This window comes from Bos javanicus, chromosome 13, assembly GCF_032452875.1.
Source record: "Bos javanicus breed banteng chromosome 13, ARS-OSU_banteng_1.0, whole genome shotgun sequence".
NCBI classification, from domain to species: Eukaryota; Metazoa; Chordata; class Mammalia; order Artiodactyla; family Bovidae; genus Bos; species Bos javanicus.
The window spans coordinates 62,187,531-62,215,527 of NC_083880.1; the positions used below are offsets into that span (position 1 = coordinate 62,187,531).

General features: G+C 48.5%; 1 protein-coding gene across 6 annotated transcripts in view; it reads left to right on the plus strand.

Moving 5' to 3' along the window:
- The window catches only part of DNMT3B (DNA methyltransferase 3 beta), a 34,288-nt gene extending 11,651 nt beyond the window's left edge, over positions 1-22,637 (plus strand). Inside the window, exons 2-22 of one of the 6 annotated variants that reach the window (XM_061437254.1) lie at positions 470-650; positions 1,381-1,442; positions 2,891-2,998; positions 3,887-4,012; positions 4,664-4,873; positions 5,878-6,036; positions 7,748-7,855; positions 8,649-8,793; positions 10,412-10,537; positions 10,669-10,713; positions 11,851-11,930; positions 12,226-12,338; positions 12,726-12,909; positions 13,350-13,434; positions 14,333-14,478; positions 14,804-14,894; positions 15,212-15,360; positions 16,358-16,443; positions 18,862-18,931; positions 19,621-19,739; positions 21,063-22,637. In XM_061437254.1, the coding sequence (XP_061293238.1) occupies positions 476-650; positions 1,381-1,442; positions 2,891-2,998; positions 3,887-4,012; positions 4,664-4,873; positions 5,878-6,036; positions 7,748-7,855; positions 8,649-8,793; positions 10,412-10,537; positions 10,669-10,713; positions 11,851-11,930; positions 12,226-12,338; positions 12,726-12,909; positions 13,350-13,434; positions 14,333-14,478; positions 14,804-14,894; positions 15,212-15,360; positions 16,358-16,443; positions 18,862-18,931; positions 19,621-19,739; positions 21,063-21,204 (2,529 nt within the window). In that variant the 5' untranslated portion in view covers positions 470-475 and the 3' untranslated portion in view covers positions 21,205-22,637. Of the gene's footprint in view, positions 1-469; positions 651-1,380; positions 1,443-2,890; positions 2,999-3,886; positions 4,013-4,663; positions 4,874-5,877; positions 6,037-7,747; positions 7,856-8,648; positions 8,794-10,411; positions 10,538-10,668; positions 10,714-11,850; positions 11,931-12,225; positions 12,339-12,725; positions 12,910-13,349; positions 13,435-14,332; positions 14,479-14,803; positions 14,895-15,211; positions 15,361-16,357; positions 16,444-18,861; positions 18,932-19,620; positions 19,740-21,062 lie in introns of those variants that run through there. The other 5 variants (XM_061437255.1, XM_061437256.1, XM_061437257.1 and 2 more) reach the window with 5 other exon arrangements.
- Positions 22,638-27,997: the final 5,360 nt, after the last annotated feature.

Sequence of the window (27,997 nt, forward strand, 5' to 3'; positions counted from 1 at the left end):
GAAGAGGACCTGGAGATTGAGGGGAAGGGAGAGAGCAAACAAAGGGGTCAGGAGGGAAAATAATGCACTGACTTCCCGAGGCCCTGCAGAGACTGGGCAGGGAGAGCGCGCCAGGGGCAGAGGGGACCAAGGCTGGCGGCAGGCAGGCCGGCCTTAGATGGCATTGTTTGAAGTGGCCGGCTAATTGCACAGAGCAGCCTGAGCCTCAGACCACGGCCCAGCCCCCTCCTCTGTCCTGGGTGCTGGCTTCTGAGCCTTCGGGTCGAGTGGCCACATGGAACCAAGTCCTGAGCCTCCGAGTTTGGTGAGGGGGGCAGGCTATGGGGGGCGGCCTGGGTGGGGTCCTGAGAACCACTCCCAGGCCCTCTCTTGGCCTGAGGACTTGGTGACATTGGCAGAGGTTTGGGGGCACACTCCCCCCAGCCACCCTTGCATCTCTGCTACCCTCCTCACTCTGGCCTTCCTACAGGAAACAATGAAGGGAGACACCAGGCAACTCAATGGAGAGGAGGACGCCAGCAGGAGGGAAGACTCCGTCCTCACCAACGGGGGCTGCAGCGACCAGTCTTCCGACTCCAAGGACGCACCCTCACCCCCGATCCTGGAGGCTATCAGCACCCCTGAGATCCGAGGTGGCAGAGGTGGCAGAGGTGGCGTGGCCCGTGGGGAGGAGGGGTGAGGAGGGTGGTCACGGTGGACCACAGCTGGGACACAGGCCCCTGAGCAGGCTCAAGGCAGCTGTGGGAGTCTGGGCTCTGACGACCCCTGCCCCAGCCTCAGGGAAGGGAAGAGCTGCTCCCTTTATCCTGGCACCTCCGCTGGGACAGAGTAGGTGACCCCAAGCCAATGAGCCCTTCTGTTCCAGACAAGGGGGTGGGCACAGCATAGGTACACTTCTGAGGGGACACCCTCTCCCCTTGCAGCTGGGCCTGTCATTTTTCTGGGAAGAAATAGAGGCAGTGAGCATATCAGGCTTGCTGCCAGTCCCACCCTCTCTCTTCCCCTCTCCTCTGCTGCTCACATCACCTGGGACCCTCCCTGCTGAGATTTTCTGGCCCAGCTGGTTTGGAAACCCCTGTATTGTCTCATCCTGCTGTCAAGAGAACTCTTCAAGTTACACCTTCCCATAGAACTTTCTAGAGGCTGAAAGTGTTCTCTTTCTGCATTGTTCACATGACCGTGAGGAGCCACACATGAGTACTTAATGTGGCTGCGATGGCAGGCACTGGGTTGCTCCTTTAGTGGAGTTAGTGGCCACTGATTTGGGCAGCATAGGAAGGAACTGTTCAAGGGCTAGGATTTAACCCCTGAGGATGTCAGTGGGTTTAGGGAGACCAGGAGAGCCCCTTCTTTGCAACAGACTCCGGTTCCTCCTTCCAGGCCGCAGATCAAGCTCACGACTGTCCAAGAGGGAGGTCTCCAGCCTGCTAAGTTATACTCAGGTACTGGTTCTGTGGTCACATTTCTGGGATTCAGGGGAACTCTATGGTTTGCATATTAAGTAGGGGACCTGAGGCTCACTTAAACTGATGGCCAGCAAATACTTGCTGAATGAGGAATTTGAACACTGCTAGGTACACAGAAGACTTAGAACAACCTCACTTAGAATGGCATTTGCTGCTCTCACATGCTGAGTTTTTGAAATGAATGTTTTTCTCAATCTGGATGATCAATTGAACTGATAAATTTCTACTGTAACAAGATTTTTTTTTTTATCCCTGAAAGGAATCCAGCTTGCTCATGGTATGTTTTGAATTGGATCTATTTTAGAATTTAACATCTATTCATGAGGAAAATAAATGTATGATTTTATTGCTTGTAATATACCTGTGTCTGGTTTGATAGTAAGACTGTGTGGCCCTGTGGCCTCAAGGATTTTTTTTTTCCTTTTGGAAAGAACTTGCCTGCCTTATTAGGGGATTTTTAACAATCATTGAAGTATCTTTTACCAGTGTTGCAATGTCAGGGTTTCTACTTGATTAGTTTTTTTCCAACTTGTAGCTTTTCCGTGTTTTTTTTACTCATGACGCTATTTATGTCTTCTGTTTTCCTATGAATCATATTAGAGTTTTGTTAATTCAGGTCATTATCAGGCACTGGGGACAAAGTCACAGTTGAAAGTTGTAGACAATGAAAACTCCCCCTCATACGGCTTGTCTTGTCCTTATGGAGGACCACAGGTGCGCACCCAGATAATGAGGATCAGGAGCTGAGGGGACCGGGTAGGGACAGCACTGGAACAGGCTCAGAACAGCTGTTCTGATCTCTTGGAACCTCCTCTGTGCCTTGCGTTGGCAAGCATGCATTACTTGATTCTTACTATAACTCTGTTGTGCTATAAGGGAAGAACCATTGTGCCAGTTTTAAAGAGAGGAATGGACCCACTCAAGACCTTAGTTGGCAAAGGAAAAGTCAGGTTCTTAACACGCTGGCCAGACATCGGACCACTCCCCACCTCTCTGGCTCTCGTGCTGAGTTTTGTTGAGTTCAGTGTGCAGCATGGGATGTGTATTCGACACAGGACTCGTGCCATTTCTTCTGGGTCACTGTATCAGGAAGCATCTTCCTCAAGCCTGTTTCCCCCAGATGCTGTGAATTGTGGAAATTGACCAGGTCTCCCTGCTGGGCATGGCAAGTTAGTCTAACCATGAAATCATGATTTTGAATGCAGGAGAAACCCCAGTGGAATTAGAAAACCAAAGAAAAGGTGTCAATGCAAAGGGCATCTGAAGCCTTTTGTGCTCATACCTGTAAAATCTTTTGAACAATATGAGGTTGCAGATCTTTTAAAGTCACTCAGACCAATATTGTTTTCAATATGACTGACTCTTCATTTTTAAACTATCTTGGTTATATGACATCTAAAATTAATACTTTTTCATTTATAAAGGACCTGACGGGTGATGGAGATGGCGAGGGAGAAGACGGGGATGGCTCCGACACTCCAGTGATGCCAAAGCTCTTCCGAGAAACCAGGACTCGGTCTGAAAGCCCAGCTGTAAGTGTCTACCCCTGAGCTGAGGCACTTCAAGCACACCACGTGCCTGCATTAAAAGCCTTGTCTAGGATCTCCCTGGAGGAACTTTGAACAAATGTCCTGAAATTGGAAAATGACAGCAAACCTCATTAATTATGATTGAGATGGTTTTCACATGGCAGTTCTCTACTTTTCTGGGGAGCATTCTAAGAAGTGCCCAGGGGTACAGTTTACAGGTGGCTGACTCCAGGCCAGCCAGTTACCTTTGGGACCAAGTTGCTTCCGTAGGTGGATTCTATGACTAAAATGTCTGGAAATGAGAAGGCAGTTATTGCTCACGGTCACCCAGCCTGCTGTTAGGAAGCAGACTGACACTTGGTGACCGTGGCATATGCCACTGATAATCCTATGCAGCACATGATGTCTATCATCCTGTTTTCACAGATGACAGAAAATGCCAGTAGTTTACCCATGGTTAAGCATTAACTTCTTGCGTGCAGGATTTGAACACGGTCTGCAACACTCAAGTTCATGCCATTTTGAGAAGAAAGCCTAAGGGAGTTCTCATCTATCTTGAAGAATGCAACAATTGTAATAATGCTTGCAGGAAAGAAGTCTTTGGGAATAAACGTGGATTTTGTCAGTTCAGTTTGCAGGTGCCAGTTTCAGCTGTACCAGGCCAAGTAGGACCTGCTGTGGATTGTCAGGCAGCCCTGCCAGCCACACTGCCCCCTTATTCCACTCGCACTAGGGAATTCAGGGGTGGGAAGTTAGACCAGAGTGACTCAACCACCGCCTTCACTCCTGTTGGCCTGAGGCGGCCTCTCAAGCGTTGATCTCTGGGCCCTCGGGCTGAGCCTCCAGCCTCCATTCACCAAAGGCCTTGTGCTTGTCCTCTCCTGCTTCCAGGTCCGAACCCGAAATAACAGCAGTACCTCCACCCGGGAGAGGCACAGGCCCTCCCTATGTTCCACCCGAGGCCGGCAGGGCCGCAACCACGTGGATGAATCCCCCGTGGCGTTCTCAACTACCAGGGTTGGTTCCCCGGATGCTCAGATCCCTACCCCCCGCCCAGTCTCTTAACTGGAAGCTCTGCCCCTCTCACCACACCAAGTGGCTGCTCTTTATATAACCTGCTTCCTTTCTTCACCCTCCTCTCCCTTTCAGGTTCCTGCCTTTCCTTTCTCTCCTGGGAGCTAGCTAAGCTCTTCCTAAGCCTGATGACTTCTCTCCTGGCCTAAACCCTAGACAGAACCCTGGTGGGAAGTGCAAGAATTCCCTGTGGACTGGGTCCTTACACTTCCTCAGAATAAGCTCAAACCACTGATTTCAGAACTGTCTTGTCTCCTTAGTATCTTCAGTGACTCTTCTAGAGCCAACCCCATGGGTTACAGCAACTCTCAACTCCTACGGCAAGGCTAGGCACCAGGAAGCCCTCTCTGCGCATCACTTGTTATCCTGTCTTGGTCCTTAATTCTGTCCTTGTTCTTCCGGAAGTTGTTTCTTTCCCCACTTAAGGGACACTCACTTGTTCCTGGAAAACTGTCCCTGTTGGTCTCTCTTCCATTACCTTATGTCTCTGCTTCACTTCTGCTTGACTGAGAAGCAGTGGGTGCCCCTCTGCCTCTGGTCGCCACCCCCCGCCCCGGTCTGCTGTGGCCCATGCTATGCGTCCTGTGTTCACAGTCCCTGAGGCGAAGGACGGGATCCTCTGCAGGCACGCCATGGCCGTCCCCCGCCAGCCCCTACCTCACCATCGACCTCACAGACGAGGATGTGGTGCCGCAGAGCAGCAGCACGCCCTACGCCCGCCTGGGCCAGGACAGCCAGCAGGAGAGCATGGAGTCCTCGCAGCTGGACGCAGACGGCAGAGATGCAGACAGCACTGAGTATCAGGTACCGCTGGGAAGGGCTGAATACAGCGAAAAGTTACCCAGAGATGACTTAAGACTTTTGGTCACTTACATCACAATAATTGATTCATTCTCCAAGTGCGTTTTCCATTTGTCAAGTGTCCCTTCCTGTATCCTTATCTCAACATTGACTCAGGCACCAGATTAGTTTCCCTCCTAAGTTTTTCTGAACATTTTGTACTTAGAAATGTATATACATAGATAATCCATAATTCTATTCATCATGTGTGTATATACACGCAGTTTTTGATAATTCTATTCATCATCTGTATATACACGCAGTTTTTGATTGGCTTCTTTAACTGAGGAACTGAAGTTGCCCCACTTTCGTGTCTACCCCATCAGGTTTTGTTCATCACCAACCAGTTGAGCTTGTTGGCTTCACTCAGGCTTTGCTACATATGTATTGCTCTATGTACACATACCGTGTAGAAATCTGTTTTCCGAGTACATGACTTCAGAGTAAATCTTATGCATTTTAATAGCTTGCATGATTCCCTTTTACAGCAAGCTTTTTACGTGCAAATGGCCAAATTTTTTTTTTTTTTACATTCTAACGACTTGTACTATCCCATTTGATGGCCTGTGGGAATATCCAGGATTTTTACTCAATTCTTCCCATGAGTTTTCAGTTTTTTGTTTTTGTTTTTTTTTGACTTGGCAGCTTAACATGTTTCCCAGATACTTGGTCAGATATTACAGGTGACATACTGTAGATCCAACCTATAAAAGCTCATGTTCTTATCATGCAACCAAACCTGCCTATCCTCTGCTCCTTATTTCAAGCAATTCTCCTGAGTTTTCAACCAGGAAGTGTGTTGGCGGGGGTAGGGAATTTCCTGAGGAACTCTGCCTGCACTTGCAGGAAGCCCTGTGCTGGACTCTTAAGGCAATGGCCATCAGGGTTGGTGGGACAGGGAAGGTTTTTCCTCCGTCCAACCAGTCTGTCTCATTGCAATTTTGTTCATGTGGTTTTTCTTCTTGCAGGATGGGAAGGAGTTTGGAATAGGAGATCTTGTGTGGGGAAAGATCAAGGGTTTCTCCTGGTGGCCTGCCATGGTGGTGTCCTGGAAGGCCACCTCCAAGCGGCAGGCAATGTCTGGCATGCGGTGGGTCCAGTGGTTTGGTGATGGCAAGTTCTCCGAGGTGAGTCCAGGATGAGATGGGCCTTACTTAATGGGCTTATGGACAGAGCCAGGGTTTCCTTCCCTTACTTTTACAGTTGCCCTTTAACATAACAGCCTGCTCTCTGCGATGGATGTGGCTCAGTGACTCCGTGTGTCCAGGGGCTCATACCGGCCCAGAGCTCTGATCCATGGTGACTTGGCCTCCAGTTTATTTCTCTGTGGCAGAGTCACCAGTATAGGTTCTGAGGGGTAAGAGTGGCCACCTGGGAAAATACTCTCAAAGTATTCCATTTGAGAAGCCTGAAAGAAGAAGAGAGGGGTCTCTGACTTATCATTTAGCCCTGGGGGCCAGGACATCCCTGGCTGGGCTTAGAGATGAATCCAGGGTTGCTTGGTGACAGTTATGAAAGTTCTTTGGAGATTTCAGCATTTCTTGATTTTGATATTAGCCATTTAAAGCTCATCTTTCTTATTGAGAATCTGTGTTGGGGGTGAATCAGGTTGATTTGATTCTTCCACCTTTGAAGACATCTTCTTAGACTCCAGGTTTTGATTAGAATGCAAGGAACAATACTTTTCCTGTGATGTTGTATTTAGCTCATCCAGAGCTAAAGTGTGTCCAGAGGTTAGGTGAGGAACATCCAGTGTGTTCAGAGGTTAGGTGAGGAACAAGTTGGCAGGTTGGCAGGGATGGAGGCAGGTTTGAGAATGAAGAACCAGCTAGTAAGTTGAGACTCTGATTTTCTCATTGGATCTTTCCCATTAGCAACAATGTTCTCAAAGGGTAACAATAGTATATGACCTGGAGTCTCCGGGATAGGGAGAGTTCACATGTAGAGGTCCTCCCTGGCCAGCAGGGGGCGCCAAAGGACAAATATCTGGGGCCTGTGCGCCCCCAGAAGCATCTAATTATAAGAAAGTGGGCAATGACTTGTGTGAAATGAAATGAAAAGAAACATGGAGGGTTTGTAATTTCTTTGGCGAGTGACATAAAATGTGCTTAGCATAACCGTATCTGATTCTAGTAAGATGCTGTTGTCTTAGCATTACAGGGTGTGATTGCAATATGGGGCCTGGTGCTTAGGCTGTAGGCTGTATTGAAACAGTTTGGCCTTGCGATGGCACCTGCATTTCCATGCACAACTGTTGAACCGCAGTTTCTTTTCATCAGTGGGGATGACACCCCTATGGGTGATCAGGCTTAGAAATGTAAATAGAGGTGATCATGAGTGCCATCACTGGGGAGAATGAGACATTACATGTCACTTGAGCTCTGAAACCTGAATGCCCAGTTTCATCTCATTGGCGGCCTGAATGGTTCATGCATGACCTGGGGACGTGGGAATGAGACTTTTACATCGTTAGCCCCAGTGTAATTCATGTATCAACAAATCATAATTACTAAAAAGAGCTTAACTCTGTGCCATGTACTATTCTCTAATCCCATCCCTTAGCTTACTTAATAAATGGCTGAAATAAATAGTAAATAGTAGTCATAGCTATTTGTTATGCTTAGGAAGGAGGTAAGAACATGTACCAAACCCTTTGAAAGTTGGAGCATCCATGGAAAATTGTAAAACTGAGCTGCAAGGGGGCCACACCAGGGACTATTTAGGTCATTTGCTCTTAAAATATCTGTGAACTTGATCCTCAGAGATAAACTCATTAGAAACCCAGGGTACCCCAGATACAGGCTGTGGGTGGAGGTTGATGATAACTTTCTCTTCTAGATTCCAGCAGATAAGTTGGTGGCATTGGGATTGTTCAGCCAGCACTTTAACTTGGCGACCTTCAATAAGCTGGTCTCTTACAGGAAGGCCATGTACCATGCTCTGGAGGTAACTTGGCAGTGGGTGGCTGAAGGAACATACAGAAAGCCAATTCAATCCACAGTGTGGCCAAGAATGACTCAGAGGGGACCTGGGCAACCAGAGGGAGGAGGTTAAAAGATAGCGGTCTAATAGGCTATGCTGAGAAGGGAAGGAAGGGGTTTGAGACTGTCCATAATTTCCCAGTGCCCCGCTGATGTCTGTCTGAATTGCCCTCTGAATGAGGAAGGAGGACCCCTGGGAAGTAGGAGGCAGTATCAGCATTAGTGAGCAGCGATATTAGCATTAGTGAGCAAGCTTTTGCAGAGCTTGTGGTTCAAAAGGCCAAGACTATGCAGCTGCTGAGGTCAGCTGCTTCCTCCCCTTGTCCACGGGACCCGTCAGGCTCTGTCCGTCCTCTACCTTCAGTTGGGTTTGCAGTGATTAGTGTCATCTGTCCAGCATGTGTGAGACCAAGCACTAGGCTTAGTTAGACATTAAGCCTTCACCGCCACACCTTCATTAATAACTTGGAGCTTTCTCAGAGCCCATGAGACAATGCTGACTGATCTGACCTGACCACTCCAGTTCTCTACAGGGAAGAGATCACATTTGGTGCCTCTGTGGGGAGACTGAACGCTCCTTCGTGGCCTGTCCCTGCTCCTCCCTCCCTGTCACATACCACAGCTCAGGACAGCTGTCTGGCTATGAAAGGGCCCAGTGCGAAGGGGAATGAGGCCCCAGCAAGGGGAGTCCCTGGGTGGGGCAAGCCAGGCAAATACCCATCCCGCCTATTTATCAGATTCTATCTCTGTCTCGGCAGAAAGCCAGGATCCGGGCTGGCAAGATGTTCCCCAGCAGCCCTGGAGACTCACTGGAGGATCAGCTGAAGCCCATGTTGGAGTGGGCCCATGGAGGCTTTAAGCCCACTGGGGTCGAGGGTCTCAAACCTAACAACAAGCAACCAGGTATGAATGATGCCCTGTGGCACACCCATGCCACACTGCTGGTGAGAGCACCCTTGGGTGGTGCAGCCATGCCTGCTGCCTCTCACCTCACCCCGGCTTTCCAGCAGTCAGTTTTCCCTGGCTGACTAGTTAGTTTTTTCCCAAAAAACAGCCCAAACATTTCTAGTTTCACTGGCCGCTTTTCCTGCTAAATGGTCAAGTACAGATAATTGAGATTGAATCTGTTTCAGAACAGATCAGTAAACCGTCAAGGCGGAATGTACACTAGCACCTTATTTATTTATTTTTTTTAAGGGGAAGAAATTAAGCCCTTAATATTGGAGAAAACTAGGAAAGTGTTAAAAAAAAATCCCTCAAAACAACCAAAATCTAGGTCACCTCCATTTAGAAAGGGGCACCATTCATCCTCAAGTTGACCAATATTGCAGTTCCTCCGTGTTTAGACAGCTGCTTTTCTGTTTCTCTCCAGAAATCCAGAATGTCTTCTCATCCTTCCATTTAACGCAGTGTTTTCTGTTCTGTTTTGTCCCTCCCCCGCAAAAAGTGGTTAATAAATCGAAGGTTCGTCGTACAGGCAGTAGGAACTTAGAAGCCAGGAAACACGGTATTCATTCACCATCTTTTGACTATGCCCTCTTTTCTCTGCACTTTCTTTCAATCTGTTTGCACATAAAGTACCCCCAAAAGAATCAAATCTGTTGAAAAGTCACCCTGAACTCTCACCTTCCCCTTCCCTCCAGCCCTCACGACTGCCTTCCAGGTGACTGGGGTTGGGTGTGCACATCCTTCCAGCTCTTCCTGTACACTGGTTGGATTTCTACTTTCCCTTCATTTCTCAATATTTATGGTATAAGCACTGTAAAATGTCATTTTTTCACTAAAGTGTCCTTATTAATGGCTGTGTAATTTTCTCTCCCAGGGACAGAGTCAAATTAAACCATGTCCCTTAATAGATTATTCTGTGTAGATTGAATAAAAATAGAATTTATAGAAATAAAAACAGTAGCCACCTAACATAATTCAGTATTTATTGGCAGCCACATCAAAAAGCTTAAATTAATATTGATCATACACTTAATCTGTTCCCAGCATTTAATACAAAAAATGATAGTCCTCTTTTCAATATCTTGCTTTAAGTGTCTTAGAACATCTCAATTGGGACACTAAGTGTTCATTACAAACAGTTGATTGGTGTTTTCACCAATGTCCAGCTTGTTCCCAATGGACTAGTTAATGGGATCTATCAAAAGTTTTAAAATGTGCATCGGAATTAAATTAAAACACAGTCCCTCAGTCACAATGGTGAGAGATTGCTGTTCTCAGTAGCTTCCTGTGGCTTTCAGCTTATCAGAGATCTCAGGCAGAGTTGGTGGCATCTGTAGACTGAGCTGGATCTGGTGGATGCATTTTGCATCTATAGCTGTTTAAGGCCCTGTACGTGGGTCAGGCACGTGAGTTTCAGATAACGTCGTCCTCATCCAAGTTGTCCAAAGAGGGGCCATGTGACACCCAGCGGGTCACAGCCAGATGCAGCTGGCACCCAGGCCTAGCACACAGGGTCCTGTGCTCCCAGCACCCTCCTCCCACCCAGCCGCGGCTGCCTTCTCACCTTTCACAGAGAATAAGACGCGGAGACGCACAGCTGACGACTCAGCCACCTCTGACTACTGCCCCCCACCCAAGCGCCTCAAGACAAATTGTTACAACAACGGCAAGGACCGAGGAGAGGAGGACCAGAGTCGAGGTGACTGTGGGGTGGGGAGGGGAGGCTAGGGACCCATGCATCCTCAGTTGGCTGTGGGCAGGTAGGGAGGAACACCCAGCACAAGGCTCTCTGACCTTATCTTTTCTCATCACCTTGTCTTTTCTTAACAGAACAAATGGCTTCAGATGTTGCCAGCAACAGAGGCAATCTAGAAGGTAACGCCCTCTCCCTTGCTGGCTTCCCTTCCTCAGTAGTGCTCCCAGCTAGTGCTCCAGTGCTGCTGGTCTGCCCTGCCCTGCAGAGGTTAACCCCGAACTCTGCCTTGACCTCAGGGTGAGGTGTGGACACCTACCTTACTCAGGTGCTACTTAGAATGAGTCACCTGATTTTCACTGAGGGTGATTCCTAAGGTCAGTGGGCACGAAGGATGCTTGGGGACAGGAAGGAAATGACACTTGGGCCAGGAGAGTCACAAACCTGAAACTACGATCTGTGGCCTCTTTAGCCCCCTGAACAAGCACTGCAACTGGCTCAGAGGTGGAAGACTGTCATTCTCAAACCAGCTCTGGTTCCTTTGCCCTGGCTGGGAACCCAGTACACTTCTAATGGATCTCGGGATGTGTGATGAAGGCTGTCTGTTGCATCCTCAGCCCCATGTCTTTAGTCAAAATATGAAGTGGTTAGTCACTTCAGGGTTGGAAAACGGCACAGCTACTGACCCAGGGAGTCCACATTTGGAGCAGACCCTGACAATCCTCAGGACATGGACCCATGATCTTCCCCAGCCCTCAAGAAGCCCTTCCTTCAGCCATCTGTCTGCTTCCTGGATGGGCGTGGGGTGAGGGTCCTTGGTATTCGATAGGCCCGGCCCACTTGGTCAGATCTGTAAGACCCGCTGATGGGACGTGAGGCTGGATAGCCTAATAGGAAAAGGACCCCGGCTCTTGAAATCACAGATTATAGTCTGTGTGTAGGATTGGTCACAGTCAAGTCCTATCCTAGGACGACGGGCAAGTTGGCATGACCACAAATTCCTCAGAAGTGCCAGTCTGTGTAGAGTCTTGAAAGATTTTCATACCAGACTCTCCAAGCATATGCCTCTGCTGGTGCAGCTACTTGTTGCCCCCCTGCACACCTAGGTCCTCCCACCCCCCACCTGCCCCAAGCCCCGCGTTCTTCCTTCTGGGCCAATCCTTTGCCTGTCTTGTGGGACCTTCTGCTTGGAGCTGTTGATTTAACCGTCTCCTTGTGGGATCGAGGATGGTTCCAGAGACAAATCGTTGCATAATCCTAGCATGGAGTAAAGCGCAGTGAGACCCAAGGCTTTAGCAGCGGCCTTGTCTTTCTTACAGATAGCTGTTTGTCCTGTGGTAGGAAAAACCCCGTGTCCTTCCATCCTCTCTTTGAGGGTGGGCTCTGCCAGACATGCCGGGTAAGTCCAATCCCCACCCTGAACTTTCCCGCCCCCTGCCTGCTCCGTGACGTCCCGTACTTCCTCAAAAAAAGCCTCCCGAGTGTAGGCAGCAGGAAAGGTTCTAGGGGGGCTAATCACCCTACCCTTCCCTCCCAAGGGTGCTGGCCTGCAGACCCAGGCCAGTGGTCCCTGTAAAGAGCACCAGGCCACCAGCGACCTGCTGTGTGGCTGTGTCCGAGGGCCGACGAGCCCGCTGGACTTGGCTGGCTGTGCCCGGCCTCCGGCTTCACAGGCGTCTCTCTCTGGCTGCCAGGACCGCTTCCTCGAGCTCTTCTACATGTACGACGACGACGGCTACCAGTCGTACTGCACCGTGTGCTGCGAGGGCCGCGAGCTGCTCCTGTGCAGCAACACGAGCTGCTGCCGGTGAGCCGCAGGGCTCCCCGGACGGGTTCCAGGCCTGGGCACTGGCGCCTCGCTGACTGGGAACCAGGGCCCGGAGCCAGAATTATTCTGCGGGGGCCTGTCCTTGAAGTGCTTGTACATCCCTACAGTAGCACTAGGATGTACGGACAAGCTCAGGGCATGAGAGAGGAGGATCCATCACCCCCACAGCTCAGCCAATTCTGGGCATGGCATGGGTCCCCAAGGAAGAGGTCGGTGTTCCCCAAACACAGGCCTTCCCGCCCTTGGGGAGGGGCAGCTAGGGGCCTGAGAAGGTTTCAGCCAGCACGAGCCATCTCCATGGGGAGGGTTGGGTCACAGGAGAGCCATCGGATGACAGGCACCCTCCTCCCTCGCTGCCTGGCACAGGTGCTTCTGCGTGGAGTGTCTGGAGGTGCTGGTGGGCGCGGGCACGGCGGCAGAGGCCAAGCTGCAGGAGCCCTGGAGTTGCTACATGTGTCTCCCGCAGCGTTGCCACGGCATCCTGCGGCGCCGCAAGGACTGGAGTGTGCGTCTGCAGGCCTTCTTCACCAGCGACCCCGGGCTCGAATATGTAAGCCTGGCATCCGCCCCAGTCTGTCAAACAAAGCTCCGCTGTCCAAAGGAGCATCTGTCTCAGGCTGGAGACCCAGGCGGCTCTGGGGTTCTTCCCTCCCCTCCTTCTTGGCTTGGGTTTTCAAGGGCCTGCTGAAGAAATAAGATGGAACTGACCCAGTCTTAGTTTTAGTAGAACTGCAGGGGGGAGGGAAGCCTTTGACTTACTCTCAGGTCTGGCTGAAAGTGGCTTTTCCTGGGCTGCTTGCTGTTGTTTATGGAGGAACACATCTGGAGTAGTGTCAAAGTCTCGTTGTTCCATGTCCTCAGGGTAGAAGGGTCATGCTCAGGGCATCCCAGCTCAGAAAGGTTAAAACACATGGCTTGTTGCCCCTCAGGAAGGCCAGCCCCACCTCCGCACCTCCACCTCTATGATCTCTATTTTTATTAACCTGGCAGGAAGCCCCCAAGTTATACCCTGCGATTCCTGCAAACCGAAGGCGGCCTATTCGAGTCTTGTCACTGTTTGATGGAATTGCAACAGGTGAGTTTAGAGCTCACCTAGGGATGCTTACCTGCTTCAGGTATCTGATTTCAATGTTAGGAAAGACCCCTGGGGTTACCCATTGCTCACCTGTTCTGAGAAATCCATTGGTTCCTTGTTTCTCTCCTTGAATCCATCATTTCACATAACTGGTCCTCCTCCTTTAAAGGCATGGATTTTATTTTTTATGTGTAGGAATCTTGGGAAATTATTTGCTGTTTCATATCATAGATATATTGGAGATTAATTCTGAACTCATCACAGTTCCTTCCCATTTCCCCCAGGTTTCCCATGTATAGAATTAGCATAGCCAACATGTGTTGCCTCTGGGGGCTTTGCCTGATTCATTCCTCAGAAGTGCCCTATAATATATTGTTAGGAATATTTCCCTTTTACCAGAGTAGGAAGCAGTGAGAATCAGTTGCTGTGTATTTAGCATCACTTGTATTAATATTTACTTTTGTTCACCAGTGTCCACCTGCCTAAAATACTGATAGCTTTAAAAGACTCCAGGTCATCACCAGTGGCTTGTTTTCCCCTCCCTTTGGGGAAAGTAGGTTCTAAAAAACTATTTGTGTTTGTACAATGGCTTATTCTCACTGTAGCTTGCCAGAAATGTATTTGATTGTCCTGGAGCGGATGGTGCTCAGCATTGGCTATGCACTAGTCAGTTTTGATACATAACGGCCAGTGGACACAGCAGAGAGTCTGGGGAGCCCAGTTTCATTGCTGACAGCATGGCTTCCCTTGAGGACTGCCATGATCTTTATGTCTCTGGTCTGAGTTCTAAAGATTGTCTAGAGATGGCTTCTAGACAATCACTGGAAGGATGGGCCCTGGGCAGGACAATCCTGATAGATTTTCTCTTCCCCTTGACAACCGCCCCCACCTCCCATAGGGTACTTGGTCCTCAAAGAACTGGGCATCAAAGTGGAGAAATACGTGGCCTCCGAAGTGTGTGAAGAGTCCATTGCCGTTGGCACCGTTAAGCACGAGGGCAACATCAAATACGTGAATGACGTCAGGAATATCACAAAGAAAAACGTGAGGGCAACACCCACTTCTTCTTTTCCCTGAACCCCATACATCCTTACAACCAACTGGTCACCTACCTGCCCAGGGTTGTGGCAGAAGAACAGCTTTGGTTACATCCATCTGTAGTGTTAAGCTCACAACTTGAAAATCCTTCATATGTAAAGCAATCTCAGAGAAGCTTGAGCTTTTGGATTTCTTGGGTCAAAAGTGAAGCTGGGAAATTTAAATGACCAAGCAAGACTTGGAAGTGGGTTTTCTTCTAGCTAGCTACCTGGAATCCAGGCTGTTCATCTCTCCATCCCCAGCCCCAGCCCTGACTGTTTTTCTCCTGCAGATTGAAGAATGGGGCCCATTTGACTTGGTGATTGGTGGAAGCCCATGCAATGATCTCTCCAATGTGAACCCTGCCAGAAAAGGCCTGTATGGTGAGCATCCCTTCTCACATAGACCCCAAGAGACCCTATGTCCCCTGACTGCTGGCCAGGAAGAGTGCCCTGAGAAGGAGCTGTTAGCTTCTGGCCAACTGTACTTGCTGGCTCTGTTCATCCCTCATTGTGACTCCTCATTTTCCAGAGATAAAAATGAATCTCGCATGGCTGATGCCTGGCTTTCTAGATGGTGGCAGGGAGAGGGGACAGTAAGTCATCAGCATAGCTAGTCCTTGGGAATATGTTGGTCTCAATATGGAAGAGTGGGCTGAAGGGTTTGAACCTGGCTTTGCCATTGTCTTTCGTGGGTTCAGAGGGCACAGGCCGGCTCTTCTTTGAGTTCTACCACCTGCTGAATTACACTCGCCCCAAGGAGGGTGAAGACCGGCCTTTCTTCTGGATGTTTGAGAATGTGGTGGCCATGAAGGTTGGCGACAAGCGGGACATCTCTCGGTTTTTGGAGGTGAGGACGTCTGGAGTCTTGATTCTCAGGGTAACACAAATGGGAAGGCTTGCTGGCACTGGGGTGAGGGTTATTTCCAGAGTTGGAATTGATGGTTTCCCGTGGAGGGCATGGCTAGTTGTGAGAGTATGTGGGAAATGTTTGATCTCTCACCTCACTCTAAACCCACTGAAGTTGAGATGATGAAACTAGCATACTTTTGGAGGCACCATGAGAGCGGACCAGACACTTTTTACTTGAATTTTTCTCACCCTTATGCTCAGAACTTCTGCTTTAGGGACCATAAGAAAGATCATTACCTACTGCTTAGTATGCATCAAGCATGGTAGTAAATACTATGTATTTACATGTATGTATGTATGTATATAAGCTTCCCAAGTTGTGCTAGTGGTAAAGAATCTGCCTGCCAATGCAGGTTTTGATCCCTGGGTCAGGAAGATCTTGAGGAAATGGCAACCCACTCCAGTATTCTTGCCTGGAAAATTCCACGCACAGAGGAGCCTGGCAAGCTACAGTCCATGGGGCCACAAAGAGTAGGACATGACTGAGCACAGATACACACACACACATAGACTTACTTCCCCCCGACTTTAAAGCCTCTGTTCTACTAGGGAGGTTCTGGAACTGGTTGGTCCATTCCTCATGCCTTGTGAACGTTGGCTGATCAGTGACAGAAGTCAGATTTTGCCAGCACTGCATTTGCATAACCAGGACCTCATCCATTTTGCTGGGTTTCAGTTTTGAGCTTCCTTTACCACCCGTACCCAGGGCTTCTGTAATGATTTGACATGCCCAGGGAATACCGCCTCTTAAGCAGCAAGTCTGATCTGGTCTCTTTCCCCACCATTAACAGAGAGACACAGGCTTGGTCCTTCAGACAGATTCTTGCGGGGAATTGGTCAGTCATACCTCCCACACAGTCAGGGACAGCCATGTCCCCAGTGCCACCTGCATTCTGCCCTGAGCTCCCAGCAGCTGCCCTGTTCTCTCCCCACAGTGTAACCCAGTGATGATTGATGCCATCAAAGTGTCTGCTGCTCACAGAGCCCGATACTTCTGGGGCAACCTGCCCGGGATGAACAGGTAACAAGGGGCTCCTGGTGGGACCGGTAACAGCCGAGTTAAATATAATGGTGTGAGCCGTAACCACCAACTCTTAGGAGAGGGGCACATTGGAACCTTGTATAAAGAGCTGCTCTGCTGAGAAAGGCCTCACCTTCTGCTTCAGACCAACCCTTAGTGTTATGGTTGAAGCTTGTTAGGCTGTATAGCAACTGCCTGAGACTCAGGCCAGGATTCCACAATATACTTTACTCCTGCTCTGCCCACGGACCTGGTGCTTAAACCTGGTACTATGTGCTGGAGCAGGCTTTGTCACAGCCAGGGACATTGACGCTTCTCCACCTCCCTGTTGTGGTCCATTGGGAAATGAACTTTCCCAGTCTCCTTACCTCCAGGATGAAGTGGTGATCCCTGGACCAGGCCTGAGGTGACCAATCAGGTGGCAGAGCTGAGATAACCGTCAGTAGCCCAAAGCCTGTCTTTGGATTTTCTTAACTGAGTTCTTTACCCAACTTTTCATTAGTCCTGTCATGGTGAAAGCCAAGAAAACAAGTGGTATTACTGATGATTAATTACCTCTTTCATGTGGCTTCAGGGAGAACAACCTGCTAATTAAGATACCAAATGTGATGATAATAGGACTTGCAAATAAGTTAGCTTCAAAAAAAGATTCTTTAAAAGGAAGTGTTAGAATTATAACTTTCAGGCATTTAGCAAAGTGTGGACAGAGGTGAGAAGGTACTGGAATAGTTTGGAATTTTTATTGGGTATCTGACATTTTCGTTTGGCTGATCTGCCTGTCAGATGGAGCAGTGTCCACATCTGGACCTGCTTCTTCGCTCTCGCCCTGCCGGACGCTGCACTCCCTGCTGCCAGCTGTGCTGTGACAATGCTGACCCTGCCAGTGGGGTAGGCACAGGAAAGACAGAAATTCAGGGTCAGGGCTGGAGAGGGCACTGGAAAAGTTGATGGGGAGGCTCCTTATTCCAGCAGGACCAGAAGAGAAGGAGCAGAGGCATGAAGTTCAGAGGGAAAAGGTCAGGGGTCATAGTCACAGGGTGTTCACAGAGCAGCTCCAAAAACAGTATTTTAGGAGTCAGGGAGAGGAGCGCGAAATAGGCCAAATTACATGAGGCCTGTGGCCATGGCAACAGTTAAATGTACTCTGGCTCAGGGAGTTCAGGTGAGTTTTTCGTGCATGAGATGTGTTTCTGGTTCTCTGGGATTTTTGGTGGAAGAATAGACATTATGAGATGAGAACAGAAGTGGGGAGGCAGCTCAGATGTGGTTCAGAGGAGGACAACTCTGTGCTTGTGTTGGTACCAAGAGGTAGCATCCACATGCACTGGAAACAATGAGCGTGGTGGCTCCAGGAAGGTGTCCTGTGGAATTGCAAAGAGGGATCAGATTCTAGACACTGGGATTTGCAGAACTTTGTCTGAGTTGGGATGAGAAGTGAGCTGCTACAGTCGGGATCTTAGGATCAGTGACTCAACATCAACCATAGGTCACAGACCAAATCTAGCCCTTAGACTAAACACCTTGGTTTTTAAGATTTCAGTCCTAGAATCAACAGAATGTAGGGCAGGGCTGTGAACCCTTAGTCCATGAAAGAGTTGGGAATGGAGAGAGGGTGAGGTCAGTGTGGTATTTTGTGTTCAGTGGCTCCTCTTGTGGGCACCGTGTCCAATCTGACATCTGATTTCATTTTGGCCTCTGAGTTCCTTACCCAGGGATGCTGTGGTGGTCATCAACCCTGTACATTCAGACCTCTTCCTAGTTTTCTGCTTTGGACCTGCTTAACCACTTCAGTATCTAAAGTTCTATCCATCCTCTTTGTCAAGCATCTGTTTGCCTCTCTCTGCATTTGCAGGTTTCAATGGTGAAAGTTACAAGGGGAATTGTAGCCCTTAATGTGAACCACTTAACTACTGTCCTTAACTGGACCCCACTGTTAAAGCCTCCTGAGGCTGCGTTCCAGCAGTAAGCCACCAAATCATGGATTTGATGTACTACTTGTATTGAGTAGACCCACAAAGACTTAATCCAGGCTCCTGAGGCTCAGAGATGGCAGAATTTGCTCAGGGTCACTCATTCAGCCAGTGAGCAGTGGGGCTAAGACTGAAGTGTCTCCTGACCACTCTAATCATGTGCTTCACCATCCTGCTCTCCTTAGTGAAGGAGCTTTGACTACTGTTAGCATTTGGGTAGGGGGACCATTCACTGCTGCACCTGGGGCTTCCTGCCCCAAGCAGCTAGCCTGTCCCTGACTTGACCCCCAGGCTTATGCTCACGCCTGGGCCCTTTTTATCATATTTCTGTAGCAAGTTCATGGCTAGAGCACATTTTGCAGCTTGGGCTCTCACTCCCAGCCTGGGAGGCACCGAGCCAAGGCCCTTTTCCGGGCAGTAGGAAGTAATGGGTTTTGGATGTTCCCAGGCCTGTGATAGCATCCAAGAATGATAAGCTCGAGCTGCAGGACTGCCTGGAGTTCAATAGGACAGCAAAGGTAAGCGGCGCGCTGCCTGGCCCACCACTTGGTGACCTTCCAATGGGACTGAACCTTGGTGTCCTCACCCCACATGACTCCCTGGTGCTGGGCTTCCTTCCGCACACAGTTGTTCTATCCCATCTTCAAATACAGAGGAGGAGGGGTTCTTGATAAAGAAAGTGAGAGAGGGCAACTAGACTTTCCCATTGTGAATGCACACTCCATGGAGACTCCCAAGTGAGAAATGAGTACACTTTTGCAAGAAAAAAAAAAAATCTGCTATTAAGTCATAAATAATTTATTAATATCTCCAGAAACTTAATTTTCAAAGCTTCCATTAAGCTAAGTTCCATTCAATCCCTGCTTGACCATCCTCTATAATCTGGGGGAACTTTTCCTTTTGCTTAATCTTGCTTCAGCAATAACTGTTTCCTTGATGCCCATCTGATCTCATTCATGGACACTTTTGTTTATCTCTTGTTCTCTCTGAGGCTGGTCCTTCCTGCTCATTAACTTCTTGGCTTTTGTGGGAAGCACAGAGTGTGTCCTTCCGTCTCTCCTTTTCTCGTTCCCTATCTGAGCCTGGCCCTGCCACCCTCTCTCCCACACCTGCCCTCCCTCCTCCTCCACCTTCCTTAGGTGCTTCTGAGCCTTGACCCAGAACTGTTCATTCTGTGCTCACTCCATGATGTCATTTTGTTCTCCAGTTAAAGAAAGTACAGACAATAACCACCAAGTCGAACTCGATCAGACAGGGGAAAAACCAACTTTTCCCTGTTGTCATGAATGGCAAAGAAGATGTTTTGTGGTGCACTGAGCTAGAAAGGTGAGCAAGGCTGTTCGTGGAAAGGGGAATCAAGCAGACAGAGAGAAAGGGGGTAGAAACCATGGTTAAGGCCAGCAGCATGTTCCACATAGTCTCACTGACCTTCTACGTTAGCAGGGCTGGGAGTAACCTTTCCAGTTGGTGCTTATTTCCTAGCAGAAATGGCAAAAGGGCCAGTGGTGAGGAATCTGAAACCTGAGGCCATGAGACAGCACATCTGTCTCACCTGGCTGTGTTTCCCTGGCATTTGCCTGCCCTGACATGCTGGGACCCTAGGATGTGTGAGGATCCAGCTAAAGGAAACTCTACCGGCAAGCCGTTCCTTCTTTCTCAGGATTCCTCCTGCTGAGTTGCTTGTTCCAAAACTCCTTAGCCAAAGTCTGTCCTGCCCCTTATCCATTTATTTGGCTAAGTCTGGATTTTATCTATTTTGAAGAACCAACTCTTTGATTTAATTTCTCCTGTTCTGCATTTAACTTTTTTTTTTCTTGTTTTATTTTGTTATTGTGATGAGACTGTAGTAAGGGTTGTGAACATTCCTCTTTACATTTTTGGCAGTGTCTTAGGGTTATTTTGATAGAGTATTTTCCACTCCAGATAGTTTAGTTCTAAAGCTGGATGTATTTCTTGGTTTAATTCGTAGTATGGACTGTAAACCTGGGAAAGAGTGAGGGCCAGTGTATCTGTAGCCTCTTTCCAGACCTGTACCTCTTCTCCTGTGGTAGAATGCCACTCAGGAGGCTGTTGGTATATTTCGTTGCCATCTGCCATTTAAGTCCAGCTTGGGCCTTGATCCAGCAATTTGCTTTGAAGAGGGAAAGAAAATGCAGGATGCTTCAGTTTACTCATGGTCAATTACCTGAGCATCTGATGATTAGACAAAAGATCTGCTTTGTGAGTGTCCCTATTCCTTAGTATGGCAATGGCTTAACTTTCTAGCCTTTTGTGATGTGAAGATAGGTACTTGTCTGCTGACTGGCTGGCCATCTTGGCATTCATTCAGTCATTCATGCAAGAAAAGTCCAGCGAGCATCATGTGGCAGCAGTACAGTGCAAGCGTGGGGCCGTGCACAAGACAAGTACCCTCAAAAGAGGGACTGTGCCCTCATGACAGGCATCTGTGAGCCGAAGAACTGGTGGACTTGACCTCTGGGGGTCAAGAGGGGGCTCACGGGAAAGCCTGGCGGAAGGGACGGGTCAAAGGGCAGGAAGAGCAGAGCTACATGGGCTGCCTCGGCCAGGAGTCTCCCAGAGGTGCTAAGCATGCTGGTGGGAGCGCATCTGACTCCTTGTCTTTTCACTCTGGTACCCTCCCCGACCCAGGATCTTCGGCTTCCCTGTACACTACACAGACGTCTCCAACATGGGCCGTGTGGCCCGTCAGAAGCTGCTTGGGAGGTCCTGGAGCGTGCCTGTCATCCGACACCTCTTCGCCCCCCTGAAGGACTACTTTGCCTGTGAATAGTCCCCTAGGCACCAGGGCGTGTGGGCAGAGCCACAACCCAGGAGGTGCAGCCCGGCTCTGCCCTTGCCAGCCCAGCTGTGCTTGCGGGGTCTCGCCGAGCACCTCGTTGGGAGCAGAGCTGCCTGTCCCCTCCCTGGGGACCCCGAGGTGCCACCTCCTTGTGCACAACACAGACCCGGCCGCTCGGAGCGGCCAAACACGGTGCTCGTTTTATCTTCTCCTGAAACTTTAAAACTTTAAAACTTGAAATAGGTAGTAAGATGGCTTTTTTTTCCCCCCTCCTTTCTGGGTTTACAGCTCAGAGAAACGATGGCTAAGATACCAAAACCACAGTGCCGACAGCTCTCCAAGACTCAGGTTAATGCTGAAAAATCACCCAAGACAGTTATTGCAAGACTTTAATTTTTTAAAATGTCTGCGGCTCCTTGTTTCCAGGAGTGTGCAGCGGTAGACAGGTAGCTAAGGGACCTTTGAAGGGCCCAGTATGGTTTTTTTCTAGTGCTAGATAAGAGGACATGATGTCCATGTCTGTCTTGAGTTCTTCCCTGGCACGTCGTCGTCCCCACCCGCCCCACCCCGCCCCCACCTCAGTGTAAAGGGCTGGGATCTCTGGCCCATTTAGAGTATTTTCCACAAGGATGATGATTTCAGCAGGGATGACATCATCATCACATTCAGGGCTATGTTTTTCCCATAAATCTGAGGGCAGGGCTACCCTTAGCTAAATCCCTCCCAGTGACTGCAATAGAACCCTCTGGAAACTCAGGAAGGGGTGGGCTGGGTTATAAGCTGCCATATATTGGTATAGACAGGTATGGTTTCTCACTGTCTTCCCCCTTTATACCCATGTGAGAGGAGAGGAGGAGGAAGCTTACATGAGACCCTCCCCCACCCTACCCCACACCCCTCCAGGCTACTCTGCAGGCACAGGTCCCCAGTGTAACACCCCATCTTCTCAGCCAGGGGCAGAAGCACAGTCCTCGCACTTTCCCCTTCTCTAAGAGACTGCAGGGGGAAAACTGCAATAAAAGCTCAACCCTCCCTCCCTCCTGAGATTTTAAAGTCCTTTTTTATTCCATGATGAATCAATAAATCTTTTTTTTTTTTTTTAGGGGGAGTGGGAGGTCAGACAAGCTGCATTTCAGAAATGCTGTCGTAATGGTTTTTAACACCTTTTACTCTTACTGGTGCTATTTTGTAGAATAAAGAACAATGTTGACAGGTTTTGTGGGAGGTTTTTTTATATACTTTTTTTTTTAATCTCAGACTTCTATTTTTGTTTAAACATTTTCATATTTTTTTTTGTAACTGGAGCCACAAGTATGGGGAAAAATTGTGCCTTGTTTCAACAGTTTTGCTAATTTTTAGGCTGAAAGATGACAGATGCCTAGAGTTTACCTTATGTTGAATTAAAATCAGTATTTCTCTAACAATCTGGTGTCCCTTTTGTTCTTTTGCAGATCAAATGGGTGGGGTATGTGGGGGAAAGTGGAAAGGTGGATGGTTGAAATAACCCCCCTTCAGTAACCCACCAGTGTGGAAGTTTTGTGTGCCTGCGAGCTGGAGTCGTGCATGCACGCTAGGTTGCCTCAGTATCGTCCGACTCATTTGCCACCCTATGGACGATAGCCCACCAGGCTTCTCTGTCATGGGATCCTCCAGGTGAAAATACTGGAGTGCTTGCCATTTCTTTCTCCAGGGGATCTTCCCAACCCAGGGGAATGTCTTTTGCATTGAAGGTGGATTCTGAGCCACCTGGGAAGCCCTTTTAAGTACCACAGGTGACCCCCAAGTCTAGTACCATGTTCCCCAAACTCCAATGTATCAGCATCCCCTGTAAGGCTTGTTCAGTGGAGAACAAGCCCTACTGCTAGAGTTTTTGATACATTAACTCTAAAGTGGAGCCTGAGAATTCCTTGATGCCCTTCCAACGACCAATCTGTGATAGTGAATGGATTTCTAAACCTTGTTTCCCCAAATAAATAACAAGTTCATTGAAAGCCTTGATGTCTGGATCAGTCATGTCCAGGTCATTTCTCAAAGCTATTGCATAGCTGGTTGAGATGAGTCAAAAATCCCATGGCTGACCGTCCAGTTCCTTGTCCCTTTGTAGGCTTCTCCTGCACTTTGTTCCACCACTCCTAAGTTGTCATGTCATAACTGAGCCATGGTCAGTGAGGGGACTTGGCTCCAGTGAGGGGAGACTCCTTGGGAAAGACCCAGGATCAATTTTTGACAGCTGCCTGTGGCCCCCCAGTTCTTTGGGTGGACTGTGTTTCTAGCCCTTGGTAAGTTTAATGTTGCAACTCCCTTCAGTAATTCACCTGGGTCCACCCAGCCATGTGGCCCAAAGCCCAGAGTCCATCATGTCATAATTCTGTGTCACTACCTCTAGCCTTTGGTCAGTGAAACGGTGCTGATGAATCTAGTAGCTTTCCAGAGGTTAAGATTGGTCATCTGGTTCCTTTAGGGAGAAGGCAATGGCAATCCACTCCAGTACTCTTGCCCAGCGAATCCCATGGACAGAGGAGCCTCTTAGGCTGCAGTCCCTGGGGTCACTAGGAGTTGGATACGACTGAGCGACTTCACTTTCACTTTTCACTTTCATGCATTGGAGAAGGAAATGGCAACCCATTCCAGTGTTCTTGCCTGGAGAATCCCAGGGACGGGGGAGCCTGGTGGGCTTCCATCTGTGGGGTCGCACAGAGTCTGACACGACTGAAGCGACTTAGCAGCAGCAGCAGCAGGCTAGAATAGAACAGCCCAGGTGCAAGTCACCATGGTGAGACATTGGCAATTAGCAAGCCAATCCTGCTGGTGCTCTGCTCAGGTGTTCAGGCCCCAGGGGCCTTGGCTGCCTTATTAAGCCATCTCGTATACAGTGCTGCACCAAGTGCCAGGACAGGATGAAGCGAAATAAACAGCCTCGGCCTCGAAACCCCAAGAGAGGAGATGGACTAGCCATCCAGGTGAGGGGCCCTTGGGTCTTGTGGCCTGCTTGGGAGCAGCCTTAAGGGGAGACCTTGGAGGGTCTGTGGGGGCAGTTCTCTGTTTTCTCAAGATGGGGGCCAGGTGGAGAATGTGATGGACATTCTGATCTTGGCAAAGTAGTTGGGGTTTGTACCTCAAGCAGACCTTTTCTGAAACTATCTTCTGGCTGCCTGGGGCTGTATCTGGGGGCTCACATGTATCACCTTGGAACTTTTCAAAAGTGAGGATCATAAATCCTACCTGCTTCCTAGGGCTGCTGTGAATGTTTAAGGCTCTAACCTGGGTAACTTGTTTTGCCTGGTGCCCGGCACACAGTGAGCCCTCACATGTACTGAATGGCATTGTGATAACAAAACCCTTATAGTGATGGTAACATCCAATATTAATGTGTTAATAAAATCTTAAAAAAGGACAGGTAATTTTCATCTAAGTGTTGCAAAAGAGCTGAGCAACAGCAGTATTTGGTGCTGAAATTGTGTCCATCACCCCATCCACAACATGTTGGGGTCCCCGTGCTCCTTGTTAGGGAGAGTAAGTGTGGGTGGCTTTGGAGTCTGGCACCCCAGAGATCTGTGAAAGGGATTTTCCCTGGTGGTGCTTGACTGACCTCTGAACAGTTCCATGGTTATTTGGTGGGGGATCAGCACTGGACAGAGGGGATCCCCCAGCCTACCTCAGTCAATTGGCTCTTGAGTGATTTTCTGTTCCAGGCTTGTGCTTGGCTGGTCCTTAATTCCTTCCTGCACCCAGATGGGATGCCTCTCCTTGCTTTATCTCCTAGCTTGTGACCTTGAATGTGCTCTGTAGCCACTCTGAGCCTCCATTTATGCAGCTGTAAGGCAAGGATAATAACTTCATAAGGCTGATGTGTGGATCACTCATGCAGAGTGCTTGTGGGTAGTGAGTGCTGAGTACACAACAGCTGCTTTATTGTTTACTGTTTAGAGTCCTCCCAGCAACCCTGAAGTGAGGCAGTGGTTACAGTGATCCCAGGTAAAAGAACTGAGACTCAGATGTGGGTATCCAAGGCCACACAGCCAGTGCAAAGAAGTTGTGAATTGAAATCTGTTTTGTGAATCCATTGGTCTCCCCTGCATCTGTGTATGTGTGTATGTGTGTGTGTCTGGATTCTGAAGTTACCTGCTGCCCTTTGCAGCCTATGATAAAATTGACCTTTTTGCTTCCTTCTCTTACTTTTTTTCAACTTACCTTCCTTCTCTCCTTTCTGCCTTCTATCCCTTCTTCTGTTTAACTTTATTACTGGATTTGGTGGCTGCTTAACTGAGTCTTTGTGCATGTTGTTCTCTCCCCAGAACAGCCTTCTCCCTTTTGCCTGGTCCTTCAGTTCTCACCTCTTCCAGGAAGACTTCTTTGCCCCCATTCTAGGCAGCACTAAGAGACATTCTCTAATCTGTCCTTCCCTGTGGACTGATAGGAGAATATCTCAGCACAAAGTACTCTGTATTATTTCTTATTTTTGTACCCATCTCTTTCATGAGCTTGTGAGGTGCTTAAGGCAGATGAGCCCTCCTAACACCAGTTTTTAGTTCAATAAGCTTGTCATACATTTGGAAAACTCAGGTTTGAAGTCATAGTTTTTTATTTGTTTTTGAGGAGGAGACTTACAGTTTAGAGATTATTGCATATATTAAAAGTCACTTAAAAGCACATAGTAAAATCTCCCAACTTTGTCCTACTGGATGGAAATTCTTTTTTCTTTTTACCCTCTGGTCTTTCACAGTTAGAGCTTAATGTGACTCAGACAACCTTGGCTTAACTCCCTTCTCAGAGAGGAGGGTGGAGCCTAAGTAGGTCACATGGCCCTTTCTCATCTCTTTGGGGCACTGTTGCCTGGGAGGGCAGATGAGTTTTATTTCTCAGGCTCTAGCTCAGAGACCTATGATGTCCTGTGTCTCCAGAACCAGGTTCGAATGGTAGTCCGACACCTGAGGCCCTTCTTGACTTGACTTTCATTTCCCATACCCATTCCTCCCCGACCCCAAATGGCTTTCAGGTACTGCTGACAGCATATCAGTTGACAGAAGTTGAATATTGACATCAACTGAAAGGGACTTTGAAACCATTAACATTGATTGAGCACATACTATGTGCTGGGAGTGGTCTAAGAACATTACATACATCTCATTTGATTCTAACCCCTAGCAGAGTCAGGATTTGAACCTAGACCTGGTGGCTTTGCTACTTACAAAATTTACTGAAAGCGTTGGAGACTTAACATCCTTGTGTATAAGTTGGGGGTAATTAACACAAATGCCCAAATCACTATGACTATTCAATTATCCATATAGTGCTGCTATTACTACTATTACTATAATCATTTGTTACAGGGTTCTTTGCTGCATCCTTTTGTTTGTCTTTCTACCCTCTCGCTAGGTTAACATCCTATATTTTAGGGCAAGTATCATCTCTAGGAAGCCTTCCCACACTGTTTAGGTGAGGTCAGGTTTTCTCCTGCTGTATACTCTTGGAGCGGTACTTACCAGCAAGACAACCCAGCAGTACTGGTGGTTAAAATATTGAAATGCCTCCAGACCAGTTGATAAAGAGCTCCTGTCCCAGCTCCCTAACCCATTCTTCCCTGAACATCTCCCCCTGCGTCAGCAACTACTTGGATGAGACCCAGCCCAGAAGAGGCCTCTAGGCCCCTTCTCCTTGCAATGCAGGTGCTATCTTTCCTGCCACAGCCCATTCCTGTCTAACGAAGTCTGGTTTGTAATTAAACATGCTCATTGTGCTTAGTGGTGTCTGACTCTTTGCGACCCTCGGGACCGTAGTCTGCCAGGCTCCTCTGTCCATCGCATTTTCCAGACAAGAATACAGGGGTAGATTACCATTTCCTCCTCCAGGGGATCTTCCCAACCTAGGGATCAAACCAGTGTCTCTTATGTCTCCTGCATTGCAGGCTGGTTCTTTACCGCTGAGCCAGCAGGGAAGCCCTTGTAATTAAACAGTGATGTGTAATTAGTTATGTGCTTTGCCTTCCCTGACAGATTGGAAACTTTAAGAGCTCAGAGGGTATGTCTGTTTCTTGGTCACTGCCGAATCCCTAGGGTTTGATTAATCAGGGAAAAGAAATATTTGCTGAACACATGAATCAGTGATATTTTGACAAGAAAACCAGCTCAAAACTTGGATCAATCTTTGTGATGCAGGGCAACTGATCTCTCTGACCCTCAGTTTTCTCTTCCATAAAGTGGGTGTAACTCATTCTTTGAACAAGTCTCTGCTGCTGCTGCTAAGTCGCATCAGTCGTGTCGGACTCTGTGCGACCCCATAGACGGCAGCCCATCAGACTTCCCCGTCTCCGGGATTCTCCAGGCAAGAACACTGGAGTGGGTTGCCATTTCCTTCTCCAATGTATGAAACTGAAAAGTGCAAGTGAAGTCGCTCAGTCGGGTACGACTCTTAGCGACCCCATGGACTGTAGCCTACCAGGATCCTCCGTCCATGGGATTTCCCAGGCAAGAGTACTGGAGTGGGATTCCAGGCAACAGTACTGAAGTGGGGTGCCGTTGATTATCAGGCTCTTGGACACCGTGGGAACAGGATTGAGAAGATTCTTGCTTCCGTGGAATTTATGGAAAAGCAGACAATAAAGGCATAAACAATTAAACGAGATTACTATACTAAGAAAAAAACGGGATGATGAGATTTACAGGGTCATTCTAGAAAAAAAAGTCGCAGAATATGTCTCTACTGTGACTTTTAAGTCCTTCCTCAAAGCGCCTATCGATTTATTTTTTTATCTAATAATCCATTTTTTTATAGAAATTCATTGTAA